The sequence below is a fragment of the Tachyglossus aculeatus genome, chromosome 26 (assembly GCF_015852505.1).
Source record: "Tachyglossus aculeatus isolate mTacAcu1 chromosome 26, mTacAcu1.pri, whole genome shotgun sequence".
NCBI classification, from domain to species: Eukaryota; Metazoa; Chordata; class Mammalia; order Monotremata; family Tachyglossidae; genus Tachyglossus; species Tachyglossus aculeatus.
The window spans coordinates 15,909,777-15,935,656 of record NC_052091.1 but is presented as its reverse complement, the minus strand read 5'-3'; the positions used below and the strand labels follow the sequence as shown (position 1 = coordinate 15,935,656).

At 47.7% G+C, this 25,880-nt stretch overlaps 1 protein-coding gene across 3 annotated transcripts; it reads right to left on the bottom strand.

Annotated features, from left to right (window-relative positions):
* Nucleotides 1–1,011: 1,011 nt before the first annotated feature.
* On the bottom strand, nt 1,012–23,422 carry UBL7 (ubiquitin like 7). Of its 3 annotated transcripts, none has more exons than XM_038767309.1 (12): nt 23,330–23,412; nt 16,078–16,290; nt 13,183–13,302; nt 12,651–12,733; nt 10,747–10,831; nt 9,628–9,685; nt 8,856–8,989; nt 7,289–7,338; nt 6,200–6,367; nt 5,441–5,563; nt 4,033–4,178; nt 1,012–1,197 (listed from the first exon to the last, which is right to left on the bottom strand). In XM_038767309.1, the coding sequence occupies exons 2-11, from the start codon at nt 16,259–16,261 to the stop codon at nt 4,041–4,043; spliced, it is 1,143 nt and encodes a 380-aa protein (XP_038623237.1). In that variant the 5' UTR covers nt 16,262–16,290; nt 23,330–23,412; the 3' UTR covers nt 1,012–1,197; nt 4,033–4,040. The 3 variants fall into 3 exon arrangements, with proteins under 3 accessions (XP_038623237.1, XP_038623239.1, XP_038623238.1); XM_038767311.1 differs by lacking the exon at nt 1,012–1,197 and adding an exon at nt 3,313–3,622 and having other exon boundaries at nt 23,330–23,422; XM_038767310.1 differs by lacking the exon at nt 1,012–1,197 and adding an exon at nt 3,316–3,486.
* Nucleotides 23,423–25,880: the final 2,458 nt, after the last annotated feature.

The window sequence follows — 25,880 nt, the reverse complement described above, 5'->3', positions numbered from 1 at the left end:
TAACTTGCTCCCTTTATTCTCCACCACTCCATGCCCCTCAGGACTTAGGTACTTATCTGTAATTTATTTATATTAATGTCTGTCTCCTTTAGACTGTAAGCTCATTGTGGGAAGGGAACATTCTCGTGTCTGTACTCTCCCAAGCACTTAGTACAGTGCTCTTTACAGAGTAAGCGTTCAATAAATATGATTGGATGTAGCAGAAGAGAACAGACAGTTCTCATGGGGATTAAGAGAGAGACAGCTGTTGGAGAACCTTATTGCGAGATAAAAATTGGAGCTTTGTGGATATTTTAGAAGAGGGCGTGATGGGTCCCGATGGGCATTTTAAATCGCCGATACATTTTGCTGCTCTTTATAAGATAGACTGAAGGAGGAGAAGCTTGAAGTAGGAAGACCAGAAGGAGGTGAGAGACAGGGCCAGAATGCTGGTTGTCTGGGTCCAGGGGACGAGGCGGATCTCTGCAATACTACGGAGGAAGAACCTGCAACATTTCCAAACCTACCGAATGTGGGAGGTGAAATACCGAGAGGAGTCAAAGACGACGCCAAGGTTGCGGGTTCTGTGACAGTGAGGACGGTGGTGGTGTTGACAGTGATGGGAAAATTAGGAGGAGGAGAAGTTTTAGGCGGGAAGGTGAGGAGTTCAGCTTTTGACATTTTGAGTTTAAAGTGCTGGTGGGTTATCCAGGTTGAGATGTTCTAGAAGCAGGAGGAGATAGGAGATTGGAGAGCAGGTGAGGGCAACAGAGATCTAAATTTGGAAATCCTCTGCATTGAGGGTCCATAGGAGTTGTCACTTCAATTCAATTTCAGTTCATTTCGATCGTATTTATTGAGTGCTTACCGTGTGCAGAGAGGGCTGTACTAAGTGCTTGGAAAGTACGATTTGGCAACAGATAGAGATTCTAGAAGGGGGAGGCGGACAACAAAACAAGTAGACAGGAGGCAATATCATCAATATAATTATAGATACATACACATCATTAATCAAAGAAATAGAGTAATAAATATGTACAAATATACCCAAGTGCTGTGGGGAGGGGAAGGGCAGAGGGAGGGAGTGGGTCAGCAACAGGAGCGATGGGGCAGTTGGACTGGTGTGGGGGAGTTGGGGGGAGGGCACCCCATCTACACCTGGACGCCAGGGAAGCTGGAGGGTCAGTGGGGGTCCGGCAGCACGGGAAGCAGCATTGCCTAGTGGAGAGGACACAGGCCTGGGGGTTAGAAGGATCTGGGTTCTAATCCTGGCCCCCACCACTTGTCTGCTGTGTGACCTTGGTCAAGCCACTTCACTTCTCCAGGCCTCAGTAACCTCAACTCTCACGTGGGGATTGAGAATGTGAGGCTCCTGTGGGACAGGATCATGGACTGTGTCCAACTTGGAGAAGCAGCGTGGCTCAGTGGAAAGAGCCCGGGCTTTGAAGTCAGAGGTCATGGGTTCAAATCCCAGCTCTGCCAACTGGCAGCTGTGTGACTTTAGGCAAGTCACTTCACTTCTGTGTGCCTCAGTTACCTCATCTGTAAAATGGGGATTAAAACTGTGAGCCCCCCGCAGGACAACCTGATCACCTTGTAACCTCCCCAGTGCTTAGAACAGCACTTTGCACATAGCGCTGAACAAATACCATCATTATTATTATTATTAGCTTGTATCTACCCAGGGCTTAGTAATAATAACAATTATAATGGCATTTGTTACGCGGCGTGGCTCAGTAGAAAGAGCCTGGGCTTTGGGGTCAGAGGTTATGGGTTCAAATGGGCTCCACCAACTGTCAGCTGTGTGACTTTGGGCAGGTCACTTAACTTCTCTGTGCCTCAGTTACCTCATCTGTAAAATGGGGATTAAGACTGTGAGCCCCCCCGTGGGACAACCTGATCACCTTGTAACCTCCCCAGCGCTTAGAACAGTGCTTTGCATATAGTAAGTGCTTAATAAATGCCATCATTATTATTATTATTATCAATGAGGGCATGGCACATGGAACTCTAACCCTGCCCCTGGGTTCTCGACTCCAGGTCCTTGCTGAGAGAGGCTTGGCCAGAGAGAAGGGGAAAAGGTAGAGACGTTCGGCGAGAACTAGAGGGAAAGAATACAGATGGGGACAGAAGAGGTAAAAAGCATGAAAGACAGGGTGCCAGAAGAAGGAAGCAACAGGGAAGAGAGGAAGACGCTGGCAGGGAGGGAACGACAGCGAGAAAAAAAAGACAGGGAGAGAAAAGAGGAGAGATGAAAGCTCGCTAATCCAAGGTACCACTGCTGATCCTGCAACAAAGCAGCCCAGAGGTTGGCGTTCCAGAGCGTGAAGTAATTTGTACTTCCCAAGCGCTTAGTACAGTGCTCTGCACATAGTAAGCGCTCAATAAATACGATTGATGATGATGATGGTGAAGTGGCAAACCCTCTGCCTCCCACCTCTTAGGCGACGACGGCCTGGTTCCTTTTCTGGGCCACTTGGCCGCCCAGCCCCAGAAGCTGGGGATGACCTTCCTCCCTCCTAAATCTTCTCTGGGGACGGGAGGCTGGGGGAGAGGGGCAGTGGAGGAGGGGATGAGGGGCAGGAACAAATAGAGATGTTTCCTCAGCTCCTTCCCCGCTCTGCCACCCTCCACTTTTTTCACCTCTAAACTGTAAGCTCCTTGTGGGCAGGGAATATGTCAACCAATTCTCTCATATCATACTCTCCCGTGTGTTTAACACACTGAACAATAAACGCCCAATAAATACCATCGATTGACCAATTGATAGGGGTCCTCCCTAATGATTTCTGACCACCGTGTCCCAGGCTCTGTATGCGGTCATTTACCAAATGAGGCGATAAAGGGGACAGGATTAGGGGAGGGACTCCCTCTTGCACTCCCTCTGTGCCACTTTAGGGTCCGGGGGGAGTCTGCGCGCTCCAGCCGAGCCATCTTGGAAGAGGAAAGGGAAGATGGGAAAGCAGCCTGGACCCCCGGGAGCGGTTGATGGTGGAGCTGGGACGTGAAGGCCCCTCACAAACGGGAAGGAGTCGAAGGTCACCGCAGGCTAGTCCGGGGGGCCCCGAGCAGCTTGCAGGCCGTTGGGTGGACTAGGCTGATCAAGACCACTGATTTACTGACCCACTGACCACTGAGAGGTTCCACAGGACCGACCCCACGGGCCTGAGTACTTCTACGTCTTCCAACCACCTCCCGTCTCCCTGTTGGAAAACCCAAAAGCCTTCCCGCTCACCTCCCCAAGCAAGGGGAAGAATCGGTTGAGCAAAATCTCTCCCGACCCAAAGAGGCGTGGGGGAACTAAAGCCCATCTTTCCCCACTGGCCTCCCGAGCTCGCTTCCCACCAAGGCTAAGCACGAGGACTGAAACCAGACTCGGGTAGAAAATGCATTTAATATGCCCCGATCCTGACAAGCCTTTCTGTCCAATTAAAGAGACGGCAGCGCGCGTACGGTAAAGGAAAAGGCACAGAGGATACGAGCTGGCTGTCTTTGAGGCTCCTTCACCTAGGGAAAAGGGTGGAGCCCGGTGACGGCTTTGGACGGGACACGCCGGGCTTGCTACTTTGGCCCACGGCCATCCGGAGCTTCGGGGAATATCTGGGGGGGGCTGCCAAATGTCTATGGGGGCATCATCGGGGTCCTGGGTATGAGAAAGGGAGCCGGGCTGGCTCGGGATGAGCCCCAAGGAGAGAGGACGTGGCGGGAATATCACCGACCACCTACCTCCCTTGAGGTCCCAGAGACCACCGAGCTGAGATCGCGCCGGCTCGAGTGAGACAAAAGGGCCCCGTGACTTGGGTAAGGCGTCCACCCCAGGAAACGCTTGACCGGGAGGGGCTCATCCCCTCCATTGGGGTCAGCAAGGGTGGACGGACTTGGCTCCCCAGAGTCCCCCAGAGGGACAGTGCCTGGGGTCGCCCCCTCCCCGTCACCAACTCCAGACCTGAGCCTGCCCAAGGAGGGCCCTCCAGGGCAAGAAACCCGTTCAACCCCGTCTGGACCGGGGAGCACGGGGGTGCGGGGGGACCGGGGAACACCACGGCCTGTCACCTCAGGGGTCAGGGGGCTCCTCCGGCGAAGATGAGCTCCAGCGCGGCTTGGATGTCCCCGCCGGTGGCCTGGAGCGCCCGGAGGCTCAGCTCGTCGTCTTGGATGCCCATGTCTCGCAGCTGCTGCAGCTGAGGCTGCCACTGGCCCTGGCCGGAGGGGAACAGGAGAGGACCCTAATTAGGCAGAGGGCACCACGGGGGTCCGTGTCCAAGCTAATTAACTCGCATCTACCCCAGCGCTTAGCACGGTGCTTGACGGAGAGTAATCGCTTAACAGATACCATTCAATCAAACGAACAAAAATATTCGGGCAGGAGCTCTTTCCCACCGAGGGCTGCTGGGGAGCTAAGAGGATTAAAAAGCTCGAGGGGGGTTGGAAAGACCCCAGCCTCAACTGCCCTCACTCTCCAAGGGGAGGGAAGGACGGGGGCGGCTGGTGGAGAGGGAAGGCGAGCAGCCCCTGAGCCCCGCAAAAACATTTGCAAGAGGATTAAGGAAAGGTACTCAGTCAGAAGCCCCTGGGTTCTCATCCCAGCTCCGCCCTTTGTCTGCGGGGTGACCTTGGGCAATTCACTTCACTTCTCTGGGCCTCAGTTACCTCATCTGTAAAATGGGGATTAGGACCAAGCCCCATGTGGGGATGTGGGCTGCGTCTAACCTGATTAGGTTACACCTAACCTAAACGAGAAGCAGCGTGGTTCAGTGGAAAGAGCCCGGGCTTTGAAGTCAGAGGTCACGGGTTCAAATCCCGGCTCCGCCAACTGTCAGCTGTGAGACTTTGGGCAAGTCACTTCTCTGCGCCTCAGTGACCTCATCTGTAAAATGGGGATGAAGACTGTGAGCCCCCCGTGGGACCACCTGATCACCTTGTAACCTCCCCAGCGCTTAGAACAGTGCTTGGCACGTAGTAAGCGCTTAATAAATGCCAACATCATCACCGGTGCTTCGTCTGGCACAAAGTGCTTAAAAAATACCATTAAGAAATAATAAGAATTTTCCCCACCCAGCTCCCTCTCTGGCACATACCAGCCTCAAGCTGGGCATCGGACGGCAGTGCCTTGTGGAGGCCCCTCAAACCCTGTGTTGATGCCTGAAAGGAGTCTGGAGAGTCCTGCTTTTCCCACCGCCCCACAGCAAGGAGGCTTCTTCCAGTGGGACTGCCAACAGCCCACCCACCCAGGACTGCCCTGCAAGTAGGAGAGGCCAAGACCAGAAGCTCCTCGAGGGCAGGAATTGTGTCTCCTAACTCTACCGTACTGTTCTCTCCCAAGCGCTCGGTCCAGCGCGCCGCACCCAATGAGGGTCAATAGATACCAACGACAGATCGATAACCAAGCTGGGGCCCTGGAGGATGGACTCCCAGGTGAGAAGCCCTCGATCTCGTGACGGTGGGGACCACGGGGACTGACCTGGAGATTAGGCTGGCCAGAGGCCTGCAGGGCGTGCTGCAGGGCTTGACTGAAGAGGTCGTTCGTGATGGGCGTCCCCGACTGGACGCTGGCGGACATCGGCGAAGTGCCTGAGGAATGGCCCTAAAGGGAGAGGCGGCGGACGGTCAGGACCCAAGGGTCCCCTCCCGCCATGCCCCGACTCCTTCCTCTCCTCAGCCACCGCGCAATCACCGTCCCTCCCCTCGTGGAGGAATTGTTTCCGGACCCAACGGGACCTCTTCAGTTCCCAATCCCACCCGCTCCAGCATGACTCCGGGACCTCTCAGATGGGGAGTCGAGCCAGCGGGATCCCGTTGTGACTCTCCCTCGGGGTGGCCGGAAGTCTCCCCTGGGATACCCGTTCCCCTCGCCGCTCCTTTCCACGCCCCGGGACGGCCCCTGGCCTGTGTTTCCAGATACCGAGGGGCGGGTACCGAGGATGGGACCTCTTAGATGGGGAGTCGAGCCAGCGGGATCCCGTTGTGACTCTCCCTCGGGGTGGCCGAAAGTCTCCCCTGGGATACCCGTTCCCCTCGCCGCTCCTTTCCACGCCCCGGGACGGCCCCTGGCCTCTGTTTCCAGATCCCGAGGGGCGGGTCCCGAGGATGCGGCCGGAACCCCTCGGGGGGCAGAGAGCCGACCGGAGCTATAAAACGGCCGCCGACGTGCGGTGGGGCAGGCAAGCCGGCCCGCCCCGGAGCGGGGTCCGCGGCCCCGGTCACCCCAGGGCTTTCCTACCTGGGTGCCGGGGGTAGGAGTGTGCGAACTGCTCTCCGGCGTGCTGGCCAGGGCCAAGGCCGTGGCCAGTTCGCTCTGGGTGATGGGCCGGGGCCCGGCGGCCCCGCTGTAGCCGAGAGAGGCCGGGCGCGACCCGGACGCGCTGCTGGAGGGGGTGGAGCGCGTGCTCTGGCCGGGAGAAAGGACAAGCGTCAGACTCGCCGCGGGAGGAAAGCGGGTAAGTCGGTCAGTCAGTCAGTCACCCAGGCTCCCGCCTCCCAATCCTTGGACCCTACGGCAGCATCCCTGCCGTCCGGGGCCTACCTCAGGGATCCCTGGGCTTGGCTAAGGGCTAAGCCACCAGAGAGAGGATGGGTGGCTCCCTCCAGGAAGGCTTCGGGGAAGAAGCGGGGGGACAGTAGAAGAACGGCCGACAGCCGGCTAACGAGCATCAGGATCCCCACTGCCCTGATCGAGGACCCCCGCAACACACACCCCGCTGGCTGCCGCCCTAATCCCCCGTTAAGTGAGCAGGCCTCCCGGGCCAACCTTGGAAGCAGCATGGCTCGGTGGAAAGAGCCCGGGCTTTGGAGTCGGAGGTCAGGGGTTCAAATCCCGGCTCCGCCAATTGTCAGCTGTATGACTCTGGGCAAGTCACTTAACTTCCCTGTGCCTCAGTTACCTCATCTGTAAAATGGGGATTAAGACTGTGAGCCCCCCGTGGGACAACCTGATAAACTTGTATCCCCCCCAGCGCTTAGAACAGTGCTTTGCACATAGTAAGCGCTTAATAAATACCATCGTTATTATGGGGAAGCAGCTTGGCTCAGTGGAAAGAGCGTGGGCTTGGGAGACAGAGGTCATGGGTTCGAATCCTGGCTCCGCCACTTAGCTGCGTGACCTTGGGCAAGCCACTTCACTTCCCTGTGCCTCCGTTACCTCCTCTGTAAAATGGGGACTAAGACTGTGAGCCCCAAGTGGGGCAACCTGATCACCTTGTATCCCCCCCCCCCAGCGCTTAGAACAGTGTTTTACAGCGCTTAGAACAGTGCTTTGCACATAGTAAGCACTTAATAAATGCCATTAAAAAAAAAAAACAAAAAACCTTACCGGGTGAAAGTCCTCTTCGTCATCGGAAAGGCCTTCAAACAGGAAGCCACCTGGCCGGCAGAGGAGGGGGTGGGGATTTCAGTTGGGTGGGCTGAAACAGCCACAACGTCCGATTTGTACACGTGGGGGTCAAGCCCCTTCCCAAATTTACAGCCTACCTTCTTCCACTCCTTGGAGTATTCCAGGACAACCGCACTTTCCGAACTTTGGTCAATCAACGGTACTAAGTCCTCTACACACAGTAAGCACTCAACTCACTCATTCAGTTGTATTTATCGAACGCTTACTGTGTGCAGAGCACTGTAATAATAATGATAGCATTTATTAAACGCTTGCTATGCGCAAAGCACTGTTCTAAGCGCTGGGGAGGTTACGAGACGATCAGGTTGTCCCACGGGGGGCTCACGGCCTTAATCCCCATTCTACAGATGAGGGAACTGAGGCCCAGAGAAGTGACTTGCCCAAAGTCACCCAGCTGGCAAGTGGCGGAGCCGGGATTTGAACCCACGACCTCTGACTCCAAAGCCCGGGCGCTTTCCACTGAGCCACGCTGCTTCTACAGTACAACAATCAACAGTGTGATTCCCTGCCCACAACCAGCTGATTGACTGAAGTACTAAACACTTGGGAGGGTAAAATACAACAGAGTTAACAGACACGTTCCCTGCTCACAGCGAGGTTACAGAGGGCAGTAAGCAGTGTGGCCTGATGGGGCGAGCCCGGGAGTCACGGGACCTGGGTTCGAATTCTGGCTCTACCAGCTGCCTGCTGGGCGACTTTGGGCAAGAAGCAGCGCGGCTCAGTGGAAAGAGCCCGGGCTTTGGAGTCAGAGGTCAGGGGTTCGAATCCCGGCTCCGCCAATCGTCAGCTGTGTGACTTTGGGCGAGTCACTTAACGTCTCTGTGCCTCGGTGACCTCATCGGATTAAGACTGTGAGCCCCCCGTGGGACAACCTGATCAGCCTGTAACCTCCCCAGCGCTTAGAACAGTGCTGTGCACAGAGTAAGCTCTTTATAAATGCCATCAATATCATCATCATCAATCGTATTCATTGAGCGCTTAATCAATAATACTATTATTGATATATAATATTATTGCTAATATTATTAATATTAATATCAATAACATTATAGTATATATTATACTATAATATTATTAATATTAATATTATTATAGTATATATTATACTATAATATTATTAATATTAATATTATTGTAGTATATATTATACTATGATATTATTATAATTATTATTATTATTGATATATAATGTTATTGCTAATGATATACTATTATTGATAATAATCAATATTATTATTATTATCTCTGTGCATCGGTTCCCTCCTCTGGAAAATGAGAATTCAGAATTCAATTCCTGCTGTCCCTGGGAGACCCATGTGGGCCAGGGACCGCGTCTGACCTGATTAACTGCTTCCTACCCGTGATTAGAACAGTGTTTGACCCACGGTAAGTGCGTAAACAGCATAATAATATCATTGTGGCCGGAATTCCCCCCAAATCGGCCGCTGCCATAGCCCTCCGGTGATGCTGAGGGAGGGCGGCTCACCTGGCATGTCCCTGTAGGAGCCGGAGGACACGCCCCGGGCAGAGGCGTCCGCCCCGGGCAGGGGGGTGCTGCTTGCCACCGAGTGCAGGACCAGGATGATGGCATTGACGAGGGCGGGGTGAGCGGGGACCAACCTGGCGTCGACGGAGAGAGGAATCCCTATGTGGGCAGCGGTCGTGTCTGCCAACTCGGCCGTACTGCCCTCGCCCAGGCGCTTAGTCCAGCGCCCTGCACGCAGTAGGCTCGATAAACACCATTTCCCAGGCCACAGAAGGACCTTAAGGGTTATAGCTTCACGAGCCAAACCCACCCACCGACCCCCACCATATCCTTCCCTCACATCGTTCCCGGCCACCACCACCCCAAGGCCCAAAGCAGAGGCTGCTCTGCCTGGCTCTCCCACCTCTCTACCCAAGTACCAGTTCAATCAATTGTATTTACTGAGCGCTTACTGTGTGCAGAGCACTGTACTAAGCGCTTGGGAAGTACAAGGTGGCAACATATAGAGACGGTCCCTACCCAACAGTGGGCTCACAGTCTAGAAGGGGGAGACGGGGAACAAAACCAAACATATTAACAAAATAAAATAAATAGAATAGGTACGTACAAGTAAAATAAATAGAGTAATAAATATGTACAAACATATATACAGGTAGATATAGTTCAAACCACCGGGCTAATTCAAACTGATTCTCAGGAGCCCAAGGCGGGCCCGGGACACGGGACGAACAGGTGATGAGGGAGCCGGTTAATTTGCCGGCGCATGGCTTACGTGTCCAACATGTTGGGATCGGCGAAGACTGAAAAGAGATCTTTATCCTGAAGCACTCCTGGAAGAGACCCAGAAAACCCATCGGGGAATCAGAAGGCCTGATAACCTGGCCGAGGATACGTGACCTCCGGTGAGCCCTCTGGATCTTAAAATGGGCCTGGCCAGAGGCTCTCCCCTGCCTCCGCTTCCCTAAAGGGGTCAGTCGCCTATACGAGCCCCCACGGAAAGGGACTTTTCTAACCGGCTAATGCGGAGGGGAGCTACAAGGAGATCTTTCTGAGGAGACAGGCCGCAGCCCGGGGAGAGGAAAGCACCCCAACCCAGTCACGGAGAACGCTCAGGACTGTTGGGTTTTTTAATGGTATTTGTCCCGTTCTAAGCACTGGGATAGCTAAAATCTGTGTCCCACAAGGGGCTCAGAGTCTTGATCCCCATTTGGAGGGAACTGAGGCCCCGAGATGTGAAGTGACTTGCCCGGGGTCACCCGGCAGCCCTGCAGCTGGGCTGGGATTAGAACCCGGGTCCTTCTGGCTCCCAGGCTGATGCTCTACCACTAGGCCACGTTGCTTCACTCTTATCAAATGGGGAAGAGACGGGATGTGATCCCAAAGCGAGTCGCCCTCTTAAGGGGCGGGACAGAGAGGAGGGGGTCACCCAATGGCCAGAACTGATGTTCTGTCTCCCAGCCCTCAGCACTCTCCAACTCTGGGCCCCAAAGCTTTATTTACCAATGAGGAAACTGAGTCCCAGAGAAGCGAACTGATTTGCCCAAGCACACAGCAGGCAAGTGGGAGAACCGGGATTAAAACCCAGGTCTCCTGACTCCAAGGCCTGTGTTCCACCCAGTAGGCCGTGCTGTTCGGCCAGTTCAGACCCGAATTCAAAGAACTGGCTTCTCATCCCACCTCTGTCGCTTGTCTGCTGTGTGACCTTGGGCAAGTCACTTCACTTCTCTGGGCCTCAGTTCCCTCATCTGTCAAATGGGGTTTATGACTGTGTGCCCCACGTGGGAAGCGGTGTGTGTCCAATCTGATTGGCAAGTATCCACCCTGGGCTTAGTACAGTGCCTGACACACGGTAAGCACTTAAATACCATTTGAAAACAAAACAAAACCTCACCCAAAGCAATGGGGTCACTGCTCAGGCCCGGAGTGGCCACGATGATCTGATCCAGTGACTCTTTGTTTCCCAGCATCTTAAAAACCTGCCAGAGAAATTGGGACCGGTGAAACGTTCCAACTCTGTAATTCGACTAAAAAAACTAACCCGCTTGAGGGGCCTGCAGACCCCCTCGCCTTGCTTCCGTGGGAGAAGTCACAAGTTGAGCAAACGACAAGACCAATCAGACCACCGGCCCGTCCGTCTCCAGTGATCACGATCCCCTCTCAAGCAGGAGGCACCCCCTATCCCTAGCCTATTTATCGGAAGGGTTCCTATTCCCGGAAGACACACTTTTCAGATTTTCCCTCTACCTTTCCAATCTCTTCTGGTGCTCTGGGAGACCGGATTCATCCCAGTTAAAAGAGAGGGAAGGCGAGGCCCAGAGAAGGGAAGGACTTTGCCCAGTGAATTGGAGGAGAGATCAAATTAGTGGTATTCATTGCGTGCAGAGCACTGTACTGAAAACCGGGGAAAGTTCAATACAACGAAAGTGGTCAATGCAAAAGACACCTGACCACAAATTAAAATAAATTAGCGATTAGGGAAAAACTAGAGTATAGGGCTACGTGTACAATGCCGCGGGGCTGGCGAGAGCAACAGAATGCTTGCTGTACACTTGAATGTACACTGCCAAGTCAACACAGAGGGGAGGGTGGAGAGGGGAAATAAAGGGCTCAGTCTGGGAAGGCTTCTGGGAGGAGATGGGATTTCAGGAGGGTTTGGCGAGCGGGAAGAGCAGCGGACTGGTGTTGGATACGAAGGGGTAGGAAGTTTCCCACAGATAAGAAAGCTCTTACATCTAATCCTTGTTCTCTTCTGAGACTGGGTTTGTTGGCGTAGGACCGAAGGGGTCGAATTGATCGGTCCTATTTATTGAGCACTCACCGTGTGCTCTGTACTAAGCACTTGGGAGAGTACACGACAACAGAGTTGGCAGCCACATTCCGTACCCGCAACAAGCTCACAGTCTGGAGGAGGAGACAGACATTGATATAAATGAATTATGGATCTGCACATAAGTGCTGTGGGGCCGGGGAAGGGGGACGGATAAAGGCAGCAAGTCGGGGTGATTCGGAAGGGAGTGGGAGAAGAGGAAAGGAGGCCTCTTGGAGGAGATAGGCCTTCAGTAAGGCTTTGAAGGTGCAGAGAGTGACAGGCTGTCAGATAGAGAAGCAGCGTGGCTCGATGGAAAGAGCCCGGGCTTTGGAGTCAGAGGTCATGGGTTCGAATCCCGACTCCGCCACGTCTGCTGTGTGACCTTGGGCAAGTCACTTAACTTCTCTGAGCCTCAGTTACCTCATCTGTAAAATGGGGATTAAGACTGTGAGCCCCACGTGGGACAACTTGATCACCTTGTATTCCCCCCCCAGGCGCTTAGAACAGTGCTCTGCACATAGTAAGCGCTTAACAAATGCCATCATTATTATTATTATTATTTTATGAAGAGGGAGGGCATTCTAGGCCAGAGGCAGGACGTGGGCAAGAGGGAGGCAACGAGACAGACAAGATACAGGTACGGTATCGGAGGAGCAAACAAAGTGTGTGGACTGCCTTGTTATGGGCAGGGAACTTGTCTGCTAATTCTGTTGCACGGTACTCTCCAAAGCACTTACTACAATGCTCTGCACACAGTAAGCGTTCAATAAATATCACCGATCGATTGATCGACAGCAGGAGAGCAGCGAGGTGAGGTAGGAGGGGGCAAGGTGATGAAGGGCTTTAAAGTCAATCCAGAGGGACAGCAACTCCTCACTGACACCACCCAGTCACCAGAACCACCGCCCCGGGGCCCCGCGAGCCAGCCGCCGCGGCCCACCAAGGGATTCCTGGGACAAGAAGCCCCAGAAGGTCACCCTACTCACGGCATCTCTGTAGGCCGGGCTGCCGTGCAGGGCTGTGTGCAGCACTCGGAACTCCCTCACCGCGGCCACCTTGTCCACGGGTTCTGGGGACAAAGATTTCCAGGGGGCAGGTCACCTCCCAGGACGGCCGCTCCCCCGGGGAGATGGCCCCTGAAAAAACCACCCCTTGGCTAAAGGGGGGATGAGGGAGCTGAACGCCCAGGGAGGCAAGCAGGCCTGCTCTTTACACGCCAGTTCCCGCCGAGGCAGCGGGCGGGCCCTAGAGAGGCTAATTCCAACGCTGCCGGACGTTTATCCTGCTCCCCCGAGCCCGGACGGCCCTCCTTCCTGACTACAAAGGCTCGGGACCCAAAGGCACCTCATTCTTAGAGGCCGGCAACGGGTCGGAGGTCCAAAGAGGTCACGGGGCCCGCGGCGATCCCACCCCCGCCGCCGGCCACAATCTCCACGAGGGATCACCCCGGCTTCCCCGCCCTCCGTCCCAGCCCCCGGACCCCTTTCCCTTTCCCGACCGGGGCCGTCTCTCTCTCACCGGCTTTCTGATCGGGCTCGGGCCACGACTTGCGCAGGACGTGGACGGTGGACCCGGGCTGGATGCCGTAGGAGTCGAGCGTCTGGTCATCCTTCAGTTTGCGGCCACAATAGATCAGATCTAAAACGCAAGTTCCACCCACCCACGGTACCAGCTCGCTGAAGAGAGGCCCTGCTGGGCAGGCCGTCTCAAATTAAGCCGCTTAAACGGCGCACCAACTATTTCCCTCCCCACTGGCGCTCCTCCTCCTTCGGCAGGAGCCCCTTCCTTGGGCCGCGGGGAAACGTCACTGACTCTGAACCCGGGAAGCCAGGGGTACCCCACCTTCCAGCCCTCTAGCCACCGGGCCGCACTGCTTCCCTAGGAATCCTCCCGGGCTCCCTAGACCACCCCTGACGAAGCCCCCCTTTTCTCTTCAACCACTCCCTTCTGCCTCGCCTTGACTTGCTCCCTTTGTTCATCCTCCTTCCCAGCCCCACGGCACTACCATCCTTCCCGTCTCACAAGCCCGCAACCTTGGTGTCATCCTCGACTCCGCTCTCTCGTTCACCCCACACATCCGCTCCGTCACCAAAAACTGCCGGTCTCACCTCCGCAACATCGCCAAGATCCGCCCTTTCCTCTCCATCCAAACCGCTACCTGGCTGGTTCGATCTCTCATCTTATCCCTACTGGATGACTGCATCAGCCTCCTCTCTAATCTCCCATCCTCCTGTCTCTCCCCACTTCAGTCTACACTTCACGCTGCTGCCCGGATCGTCTTTGTGCAGAAACGCTCTGGGCATGTTACTCCCCTCCTCAAAAGTCTCCAGAGGCTACCAATTAATCTGCGCATCAGACAGAAACTCCTCACCCTGGGCTTCAAGGCTGTCCATCCCCTCGCCCCCTCCTACCTCACCTCCCTTCTCTCCTTCTCCAGCCCAGCCCGCACCCTCCGCTCCTCTGCCGCTAACCTCCTCACCGTGCCTCGTTCTCGCCTGTCCCGCCGTCGACCCCCAGCCCACATCTTCCCCATGGCCTGGAATGCCCTCCCTCCACACATCGGCCAAGCTCTTCCTCCCTTCAAATCCCTACTGGGAACTCACCTCCTCCAGGAGGCCTTCCCAGACTGAGCCCCCTCCTTCCTCTCCCCCTCTTCATCCCCCCATCCTACCTCCTTCCCCTCCCCACAGCCCCTGTATATATGTTTGTACAGATTTATTACTCTATTTATTTTACTTGTACATATTTACTATTTATTTTGTTAATGATGTGCATTTAGCTTTAATCTTATTTGCTCTGACGACTTGACACCTGCCCACATGTTTTGTTTTGTTGTCTGTCTCCCCCTTCTAGACTGTGAGCCCGCTGTTGGGTAGGGACCGTCTCTAGATGTTGCTGACTTGGACTTCCCAAGTGCTTAGTACAGTGCTCTGCACACAGTAAGCGCTCAATAAATACGATTGAATGAATGAATCATCAGAGGCGGAGGCTGCAGAAGAGACTGAGAATGAGTGACCAGAGAGACAGGGGGAATACCACTATTATTATTTGTTACTGAATTGTACTTCCCAAGTGCTTAGTACAGTGCTCTGCACACATTAAGTGCTCAATAAATACGACTGAATGAATGAATGACTTTGGGCAAGTAACTTCACTTCTCTGTGCCTCAGTTACCTCATCTGGGAAACGGGACTCAAGACTGTGAGCCCCAAGAAGTGGGACAACATAACCTTGTATCTATCCCTGTGCTTAGAACAGTGCTTGGCATTCATTCATTCAATCGTATTTATTGAGCGCTTACTGTGTGCAGAGCACTGTACTACGCACTTGGGAAGTACAAGTTGGCAACATCTAGAGACAGTCGCTACCCAACAGTGGGTTCACAGTCTAGAAGGGGGAGACAGAGAACAAAACAAAACAGATTAACAAAATAAAATAAATGGAATAAATATGTAGAAATAAAATAAATAGCACACAGTAAGCGCTTAACAAATACCAACATTATTATTATTACTAGGCCTCGCTGCTTCCTGCTGTCTGTCAGTCCTCTGTGGGAAGGGTACGTGTCGGCTAACTCTTGGAGAGGCGGCGTGGCTCAGTGGAAAGAGCCCGGGCTTTGGAGTCAGAGGTCATGGGTTCAAATCCCAGCTCTGCCAACTGCGCGACTTTGGGCAAGTCACCTCATCTGGAAAACGGGGATTAAAACTGTGAGCCCCCCGTAGGACAACCTGATTACCCTGTAACCTACCAAGCGCTTGGAAAGTGCTTGGTGAATAGTAAGCGCTTAATAAATGCCATCATCATCATCACTATTATTATTAATAACAATAATAATAATAATGAATGAATGAAAGTGTTTGGCACATGGTAAGCGCTTACCAAATACCATCATTATATTATTATTGTTATTATTGTATATATATATATACTATTATCCTATTATATATAATATTATTATAATATTATTGTTATTATTATTGTATATATGTATATATGCTTGTACATTTTTTTATTCTATTTATTTATTTATTTAATTTGTTTCTGCATATCTATCCTATTTTATATGTTTGTACATATTTTTTTATTCTATTTATTTATTTATTTAATTTGTTTCCACATATCTATCCTATTTTATTTCGTTAGCATGCTTGGTTCTGTTCCCTGTCTCCCCCTTTTAGACTGTGAGCCCACCGTTGGGTAGGGACCGTCTCTACATGTTGCCAGTTTGTACTTCCCAAGCGCTTAGTACAGTGCTCTGCACACAGTAAGCGCTCAATAACTACGACTGATGATGATGATGATGATGATTGTTATCATACTCTCCCGGCCGCTCGGCTTCAGATCAACCGCCCCGCCGGCCGGGCTCCATCCCAGGGCCTTCCGCCCTCCGTCCCGTCGTCCCGTGGGACGCACCGATCAGCTCCGGGTCCGGCACCGACTCCTGCAGCGTGCCCGCGATGAGCTGCTTCAGAAAGGAGATGCTGTAGCTCCCCAGGGAGCTGTCGCCCTGCTCCGCCTCGGGCAGCCGCAGGACGGACTTGGGGGCCAGCGGCTGGTCGGCCAGCTTCACGGCCAGGTGCCAGTCGGAGAGAGACATCCTCTCTCTTTCGCGCTCTCTCTTCTTCCCTGAAAAAACATCCCAATGGACACCCGTCCTCATGTTCGGTTTCATCATCCGTCTCCCCCTTCTAGACTGTGAGCCCGCTGTTGGGTGGGGACCGGCTCTGGACGCTGCCGACTTGGCCTTCCCAAGCGCTCCGTCCAGTGCTCTGCACACAGTAAGCGCTCAGTAAATACGGCTGTTATTAAAGTCACAGAGATAAGTGCTTGGCGCATAGAAAGCACTGAACAAATACCATTATGATCATTGTTATTAAAGTCACAGAGAGGACAAGTGCTTGGCACAGAGTAAGCGCTTAGCAAATACCATTATTAATATTATTATTGTTATTAAAGTCACAGAGAGAAGTGCTTGGCACCTAGAAAGCGCTTAACAAATACCATCATTATTATTATGATGATGATGAAAGTCACAGAGATGACACGTGCTTGGCACAGAGTAAGCGCTTAACAAATACCATTATTAATATTATTATTGTTATTAAAGTCACAGAAATAAGTGCTTGACACACAGAAAGCGCTTAACAAATACCATTACTATTATGATTATTAAAGACCCACAGCTGACAAGTGCTTGGCACAGAGTAAGCGCTTAACAAATACCATTATTAATATTATTATTGTTATTAAAGTCACAGAGATAAGAGCTTGACACATAGAAAGCGCTTAATACCATTATCATTATTATTATTAAAGTCCCACAGCTGACAAATGCTTGGCACAGAGTAAGCGCTTAACAAATACCATTATTAATATTATTATTGTTATTAAAGTCACAGAGATAAGTGCTTGACAAATAGAAAGCGCTTAACAAATACCATTATGATGATGATGATGATTATTATTAAAGTCCCACAGCTGACAAGTGCTTGGCACAGAGTATGCGCTTAACAAATACCATTATTATTATTGCTGTTAAAGTCACAGAGATAAGTGCTTGGCACACAGAAAGCGCTTAACAAATACCATTGTTAATATTATTATTATTATTAAAGTCACAGAGATAAGTGCTTGGCACATAGAAAGCGCTTAACAAATACCATTATGATGATGATGATGATTAAAGTCACAGAGATGACAGGTGCTTGGCACAGAGTAAGCGCTTAACAAATATCATTATTAATATTATTATTGTTATTAAAGTCACAGAGATAAGTGCTTGGTACATAGAAAGCGCTTAACAAATACCATCATTATTATTATTATTAAAGTCCCACAGCTGACAAGTGCTTGGCACAGAGTAAGCGCTTAGCAAATACCATTATTAATATTATTATTGTTATTAAAGTCACAGAGATAAGAGCTTGGCACACAGAAAGCGCTTAACAAATACCATTATTATGATGATGATGACTAAAGTCACAGAGATGACAAGTGCTTGGCACAGAGTAAGCGCTTAACAAATACCATTATTAATATTATTATTGTTATTAAAGTCACAGAGATGAGTGCTTGGCACATAGGAAGCGCTTAACAAATACCATTATGATTATTATGATTAAAGTCCCACAGCTGACAAGTGCTTGGCACAGAGTAAGCACTTAACAAATACCATTATTAATATTATCACAGAAATAAGTGCTTGCCTGACACACAGAAAGCGCTTAACAAATACCATTACTATTATGATTATTAAAGTCCCACAGCTGACAAGTGCTTGGCACAGAGTAAGCGCTTAACAAAGACCATTATTAATATTATTATTATTATTATTATTATTATTATTAAAGTCACAGAGATAAGTGCTTGGCACATAGAAAGCACTTAATGCTATTATTATTATTATTAAAGTCCCACAGCTGACAAATGCTTGGCACAGCGTAAGCGCTTAACAAATACCATTATTAATATGATTATTGTTATTAAAGTCACAGAGATGAGTACTTGGCACATAAAAAGCGCTTAACAAATACCATTACTATTATGATTATTAAAGTCCCACGGCTGACAAGTGCTTGGCACAGAGTAGGCGCTTAATACCATTATTAATATTATTATTGTTATTAAAGTCACAGAGATAAGTGCTTGGCACATAGAAAGCGCTTACAATTATTATTATTATTATTAATGTCCTACAGCTGACAAGTGCTTGGCACAGAGTAAGCGCTTAACAAATACCATTATTAATATTATTATTGTTATTAAAGTCACAGAGATAAGAGCTTGGCACACAGAAAGCGCTTAACAAATACCATTATTATGATGATGATGACTAAAGTCACAGAGATGACAAGTGCTTGGCACAGAGTAAGCGCTTAACAAATACCATTATTAATATTATTATTGTTATTAAAGTCACAGAGATGAGTGCTTGGCACATAGGAAGCGCTTAACAAATACCATTATGATTATTATGATTAAAGTCCCACAGCTGACAAGTGCTTGGCACAGAGTAAGCACTTAACAAATACCATTATTAATATTACCACAGAAATAAGTGCTTGACACACAGAAAGCGCTTAACAAATACCATTACTATTATGATTATTAAAGTCCCACAGCTGACAAGTCCTTGGCACAGAGTAAGCGCTTAACAAAGACCATTATTAATATTATTATTATTATTATTATTAAAGTCACAGAGATAAGTGCTTGGCACATAGAAAGCACTTAATGCTATTATTATTATTATTATTATTATTATTATTAAAGTCCCACAGCTGACAAATGCTTGGCACAGCGTAAGCGCTTAACAAATACCATTATTAATATGATTATTGTTATTAAAGTCACAGAGATGAGTGCTTGGCACATAAAAAGCGCTTAACAAATACCATTACTATTATGATTATTAAAGTCCCACGGCTGACAAGTGCTTGGCACAGAGTAGGCGCTTAATACCATTATTAATATTATTATTGTTATTAAAGTCACAGAGATAAGTGCTTGGCACATAGAAAGCACTTACAATTATTATTATTATTATTAATGTCCCACAGCTGACAAGTGCTTGGCACAGAGTAAGCGCTTAACAAATACCATCATTAATATTATTATTGTTATTAAAGTCACAGAGATAAGTGCTTGACGCATAGAAAGCGCTTAACAATACCATTATGATGATGATGATGATTATTAAAGTCCCACAGCTGACAAGTGCTTGGCACAGAGTAGGCGCTTAACAAATACCATTATTATTATTGCTATTAAAGTCACAGAGATAAGTGCTTGGCACACAGAAAGCGCTTAACAAATACCATTGTTAATATTATTATTATTATTAAAGTCACAGAGATAAGTGCTTGGCACATAGAAAGCGCTTAACAGATACCATTATTATGATGATGAGGATTAAAGTCCCACAGCTGACAAGTGCTTGGCACAGAGTAAGCGCTTAACAAATACCATTATTAATATTATTATTGTTATTAAAGTCACAGAGATAAGTGCTTGACACATAGAAAGCGCTTAACAAATACTATTAGATACAAATACAGTCTGTTAGACTGTGAGCCCACTGTTGGGTAGGGACTGTCTCTATAAGTTGCCAATTTGTACTCCCCGAGCGCTTAGTACAGTGCTCTGCACATAGTAAGTGCTCAATAAATATGACTGATTGATACTATTATTATTATTATTAAAGTCCCACAGCTGACAAGTGCTTGGCACAGAGTAAGCGCTTAACAAATACCATTATTAATATGATTATTGTTATTAAAGTCACAGAGAGAAGTGCTTGGCACATAAAAAGCGCTTAACAAATACCATTGTTAATATTATTATTATTATTATTATTAAAGTCACAGAGATAAGTGCTTGGCACAGAGAAAGCGCTTAACAAATACCATTATTATGATGATGATGATTAAAGTCACAGAGCTGACAAGTGCTTGGCACAGAGTAAGCGCTTAACAAATATCATTATTAATATTATTATTGTTATTAAAGTCACAGAGATAAGTGCTTGACACATAGAGAGCGCTTAACAAATACTATTAGATACAAATACTATTAGTCTGTTAGACTGTGAGCCCACTGTTGGGTAGGGACTGTCTCTATATGTTGCCAATTTGTACTCCCCAAGCGCTTAGTACAGTGCTCTGCACATAGTAAGCGCTCAATAAATATGATTGATTGATACTATTATTATTATTATTATTATTAAAGTCCCACAGCTGACAAGTGCTTGGCACAGCATAAGCGCTTAACAAATACCATTATTAATATGATTATTGTTATTAAAGTCACAGAGATGAGTGCTTGGCACATAAAAAGCGCTTAACAAACATCATTACTATTACGATTATTAAAGTCCCACCGCTGACAAGTGCTTGGCACAGAGTAGGCGCTTAATACCATTATTAATATTATTATTGTTATTAAAGTCACAGAGATGATAAGTGCTTGGCACATAGAAAGCGCTTACAATTATTATTATTATTATTACTATAGTCCCACAGCTGACAAGTGCTAGGCACAGAGTAAGCGCTTAACAAAGACCATTATTAATATGATTATTGTTATTAAAGTCACAGAGATGAGTGCTTGGCACATAAAAAGCGCTTAACAAACACCATTACTATTACGATTATTAAAGTCCCACGGCTGACAAGTGCTTGGCACAGAGTAGGCGCTTAATACCATTATTAATATGATTATTGTTATTAAGGTCACAGAGATGAGTGCTTGGCACATAGAAAGCGCTTACAATTATTATTATTATTATTACTAAAGTCCCACAGCTGACAAGTGCTAGGCACAGAGTAAGCCCTTAACAAAGACCATTATTGATATTATTATTGTTATTAAAGTCACAGAGATGAGTGCTTGGCACATAAAAAGCGCTTAACAAACACCATTACTATTACGATTATTAAAGTCCCACGGCTGACAAGTGCTTGGCACAGAGTAGGCGCTTAATACCATTATTAATATGATTATTGTTATTAAGGTCACAGAGATGAGTGCTTGGCACATAGAAAGCGCTTACAATTATTATTATTATTATTACTAAAGTCCCACAGCTGACAAGTGCTAGGCACAGAGTAAGCGCTTAACAAAGACCATTATTAATATGATTATTGTTATTAAAGTCACAGAGATGAGTGCTTGGCACATAGAAAGCGCTTAACAAACACCATTACTATTACGATTATTAAAGTCCCACGGCTGACAAGTGCTTGGCACAGAGTAGGCGCTTAATACCATTATTAATATTATTATTGTTATTAAGGTCACAGAGATAAGTGCTTGGCACATACAAAGCGCTTACAATTATTATTATTATTATTACTAAAGTCCCACAGCTGACAAGTGCTTGGCACAGAGTAAGCGCTTAACAAAGACCATTATTGATATTATTATTGTTATTAAAGTCACAGAGATGAGTGCTTGGCACATAAAAAGCGCTTAACAAATACCATTACTATTATGATTATTAAAGTCCCACGGCTGACAAGTGCTTGGCACAGAGTAGGCGCTTAATACCATTATTAATATGATTATTGTTATTAAGGTCACAGAGATGAGTGCTTGGCACAGAGTAGGCGCTTAATACCATTATTAATATGATTATTGTTATTAAGGTCACAGAGATGAGTGCTTGGCACATAGAAAGCGCTTACAATTATTATTATTATTATTACTAAAGTCCCACAGCTGACAAGTGCTAGGCACAGAGTAAGCGCTTAACAAAGACCATTATTGATATTATTATTGTTATTAAAGTCACAGAGATGAGTGCTTGGCACATAAAAAGCGCTTAACAAACACCATTACTATTACGATTATTAAAGTCCCACGGCTGACAAGTGCTTGGCACAGAGTAGGCGCTTAATACCATTATTAATATGATTATTGTTATTAAAGTCACAGAGATGAGTGCTTGGCACATAGAAAGCGCTTACAATTATTATTATTATTACTAAAGTCCCACAGCTGACAAGTGCTTGGCACAGAGTAAGCGCTTAACAAAGACCATTATTGATATTATTATTGTTATTAAAGTCACAGAGATGAGTGCTTGGCACATAGAAAGCGCTTAACAAACACCATTACTATTACGATTATTAAAGTCCCACCGCTGACAAGTGCTTGGCACAGAGTAGGCGCTTAATACCATTATTAATATTATTATTGTTATTAAGGTCACAGAGATAAGTGCTTGGCACATACAAAGCGCTTACAATTATTATTATTATTATTATTACTAAAGTCCCGCAGCTGACAAGTGCTAGGCACAGAGTAAGCGCTTAACAAAGACCATTATTGATATTATTATTGTTATTAAAGTCACAGAGATGAGTGCTTGGCACATAAAAAGCGCTTAACAAACACCATTACTATTATGATTATTAAAGTCCCACGGCTGACAAGTGCTTGGCACAGAGTAGGCGCTTAATACCATTATTAATATTATTATTGTTATTAAGGTCACAGAGATAAGTGCTTGGCACATAGAAAGCGCTTACAATTATTATTATTATTATTGTTACTAAAGTCCCACAGCTGACAAGTGCTAGGCACAGCGTAAGCGCTTAACAAATACCATTATTAATACGATTATTGTTATTAAAGTCACAGAGATGAGTGCTTGGCACATAAAAAGCGCTTAACAAACACCATTACTATTATGATTATTAAAGTCCCACGGCTGACAAGTGCTTGGCACAGAGTAGGCGCTTAATACCATTATTAATATTATTATTGTTATTAAGGTCACAGAGATGAGTGCTTGGCACAGAGTAGGCGCTTAATACCATTATTAATATGATTATTGTTATTAAGGTCACAGAGATGAGTGCTTGGCCCATAGAAAGCGCTTAACAAATACCATTATTAGGATTATGATGATAATATAATCGTATATTATCACAGATAATATAAGATGATATAATCATGCTTGGCACGTAGTAGACGCCTAACCAATACCAACATGATGGATGATGAGGAGAGTGACAGGGCTGACAGGGGGTTGGCACAAGGTCGGCGCTTAGCAACTGCCAATAAGATTCTGATTAATTATTCCGATCACGGTAGTGATCGAAGGCTTTGTCCCCCGTGGAGCCCCGTTTTTCGGGTTTCGGGGCGTCCCCTTGGCCCTCACCCGTCCCGCCGCCCACCGCCGTCGTCGTCGTCGTCGTCGTCGTCGTGATGGTGGCGGCCGCCGCCTTCTTCTCCCTCACCTTCGCCTCAAGCCCGCCTTCCGACCCCGGACCGGAAGTCGGGGGGCGCCGCGCTGCATGCCGGGGCTTGTAGTTCTTCCCCCCCCGCTCGCGCGGGCTTCCGCTTCCGGCGCCGCCGCCCCCCCGGTTCTATTGGACGGGGGCGGGAGGGGCGGGGCCGCGGCCCAGCCAATGGGCGGGCTCGGATTGCGGGGGAGGGCGGGGACGCGACCCAGCCAATGAGCGGGCTCGGATTGGAGGGAGGGCGGGGCCTCGGCCCAGCCAATGAGCGGGCTGGGATTGGGGAGGTTGGATGGGGTTAATCAGCGCTTAGAACAGTGCTGGGCACGTAGTAAGCGCTTAACAAATATCATCATTATAGTAAGCGCTTAACAAATGTCATTTTATTATTATTATTATTATTATTATTGTAGCCCCCCCCAGCGCTTAGAGCAGTGCTTGGCGCTTAGAACAGTGCTCAGCGCTTAGAACAGTGCTTGGCACATAGTAAGCGCTTAACAAATGCCATCATTATAGTAAGCGCTTAACAAATGTCATCATCATCATTATTATTATTATTATTATTATTATTATTATTGTAGCCCCCCAGCGCTTAGAGCAGTGCTTGGCGCTTAGAACAGTGTTCAGCGCTTAGAACAGTGCTTGGCACGTAGTAAGCGCTTAACAAATACCATCATTATAATAAGCGCTTAACAAATGTTATTATTATTATTATTATTATTATTATTATTATTATTATTATTATTATTATTATTGTAGCCCCCCCAGCGCTTAGAGCAGTGCTTGGCGCTTAGAACAGTGCTCAGCGCTTAGAACAGTGCTTGGCACATAGTAAGCGCTTAACAAATGCCATCATTATAGTAAGCGCTTAACAAATGTCATTATTATTATTATTATTATTATTTTTATTATTGTAGCCCCCCCCCCAGCGCTTAGAGCAGTGCTTGGCGCTTAGAACAGTGCTCAGCGCTTAGAACAGTGCTTGGCACATAGTAAGCGCTTAACAAATGTCATCATTATTATTATTATTATTGTAGCCTCCAGCGCTTAGAGCAGTGCTTGGCGCTTAGAACAGTGCTTGGCACATAGTAAGCGCTTAACAAATGTCATCATTATTATTATCATTATTATTATTGTAGCCCCCAGCGCTTAGAGCAGTGCTTGGCGCTTAGAACAGTGCTTGGCACATAGTAAGCGCTTAACAAATACCATCATTATAGTAAGCGCTTAACAAATGCTATTATTATTTTTACTATTATTATTATTATTATTATTATTATTATTATTGTAGCCCCCCAGCGCTTAGAGCAGTGCTTGGCGCTTAGAACAGTGCTCAGCGCTTAGAACAGTGCTTGGCACGTATAGTAAGCGCTTAACAAATGCCATCATTATAGTAAGCAATTAACAAATGTCATCATTATTATTATTATTATTATTATTGTAGCCCCCAGCGCTTAGAGCAGTGCTTGGCGCTTAGAACAGTGCTCAGCGCTTAGAACAGTGCTTGGCACGTATAGTAAGCGCTTAACAAATGCCATCATTACAGTAAGCGCTTAACAAATGTCATCATTATTATTATTATCATTATTATTATTATTGTAGCCCCCAGCGCTCAGAGCAGTGCTTGGCACATAGTAAGCGCTTAACAAATACCATCATTATAGTAAGCGCTTAACAAATGCTATTATTATTTTTACTATTATTATTATTATTATTATTGTAGCCCCCAGCGCTTAGAGCAGTGCTTGGCGCTTAGAACAGTGCTCAGCGCTTAGAACAGTGCTTGGCACATAGTAAGCGCTTAACAAATGCCATCATTATAGTAAGCGCTTAACAAGTGCCATCATTATTATTATTATTATTGTAGCCCCCCAGCGCTTAGAGCAGTGCTTGGCGCTTAGAACAGTGCTCGGCGCGTAGAACAGTGCTTGGCACATAGTAAGCGCTTAACAAATGCCATCATTATAGTAAGCGCTTAACAAGTGCCATTATTATTATTATTATTATTGTAGCCCGCAGTGCTTGGCGCTTAGAACAGTAAATGGCACATAGTAAGCGCTTAACAAATGTCATTATTATCATTATTATTATTATTATTATTGTAGCCCCCAACGCTTAGAGCAGTGCTTGGCGCTTAGACAGTGCTCAGCGCTTAGAACAGTGCTTGGCACATAGTAAGCGCTTAACAAATACCATCATTATAATAAGCGCTTAACAAATGTCATTATTATTATTATTATTATTGTAGCCCCCCCAGCGCTTAGAGCAGTGCTTGGCGCTTAGAACAGTGCTCAGCGCTTAGAACAATGCTTGGCACATAGTAAGCGCTTAACAAATGCCATCATTATAGTAAGCGCTTAACAAATGCCATCATTATAGTAAGCGCTTAACAAATGTCATTATTATTATTATTATTATTATTGTAGCCCCCCCAGCGCTTAGAGCAGTGCTTGGCGCTTAGAACAGTGCTCA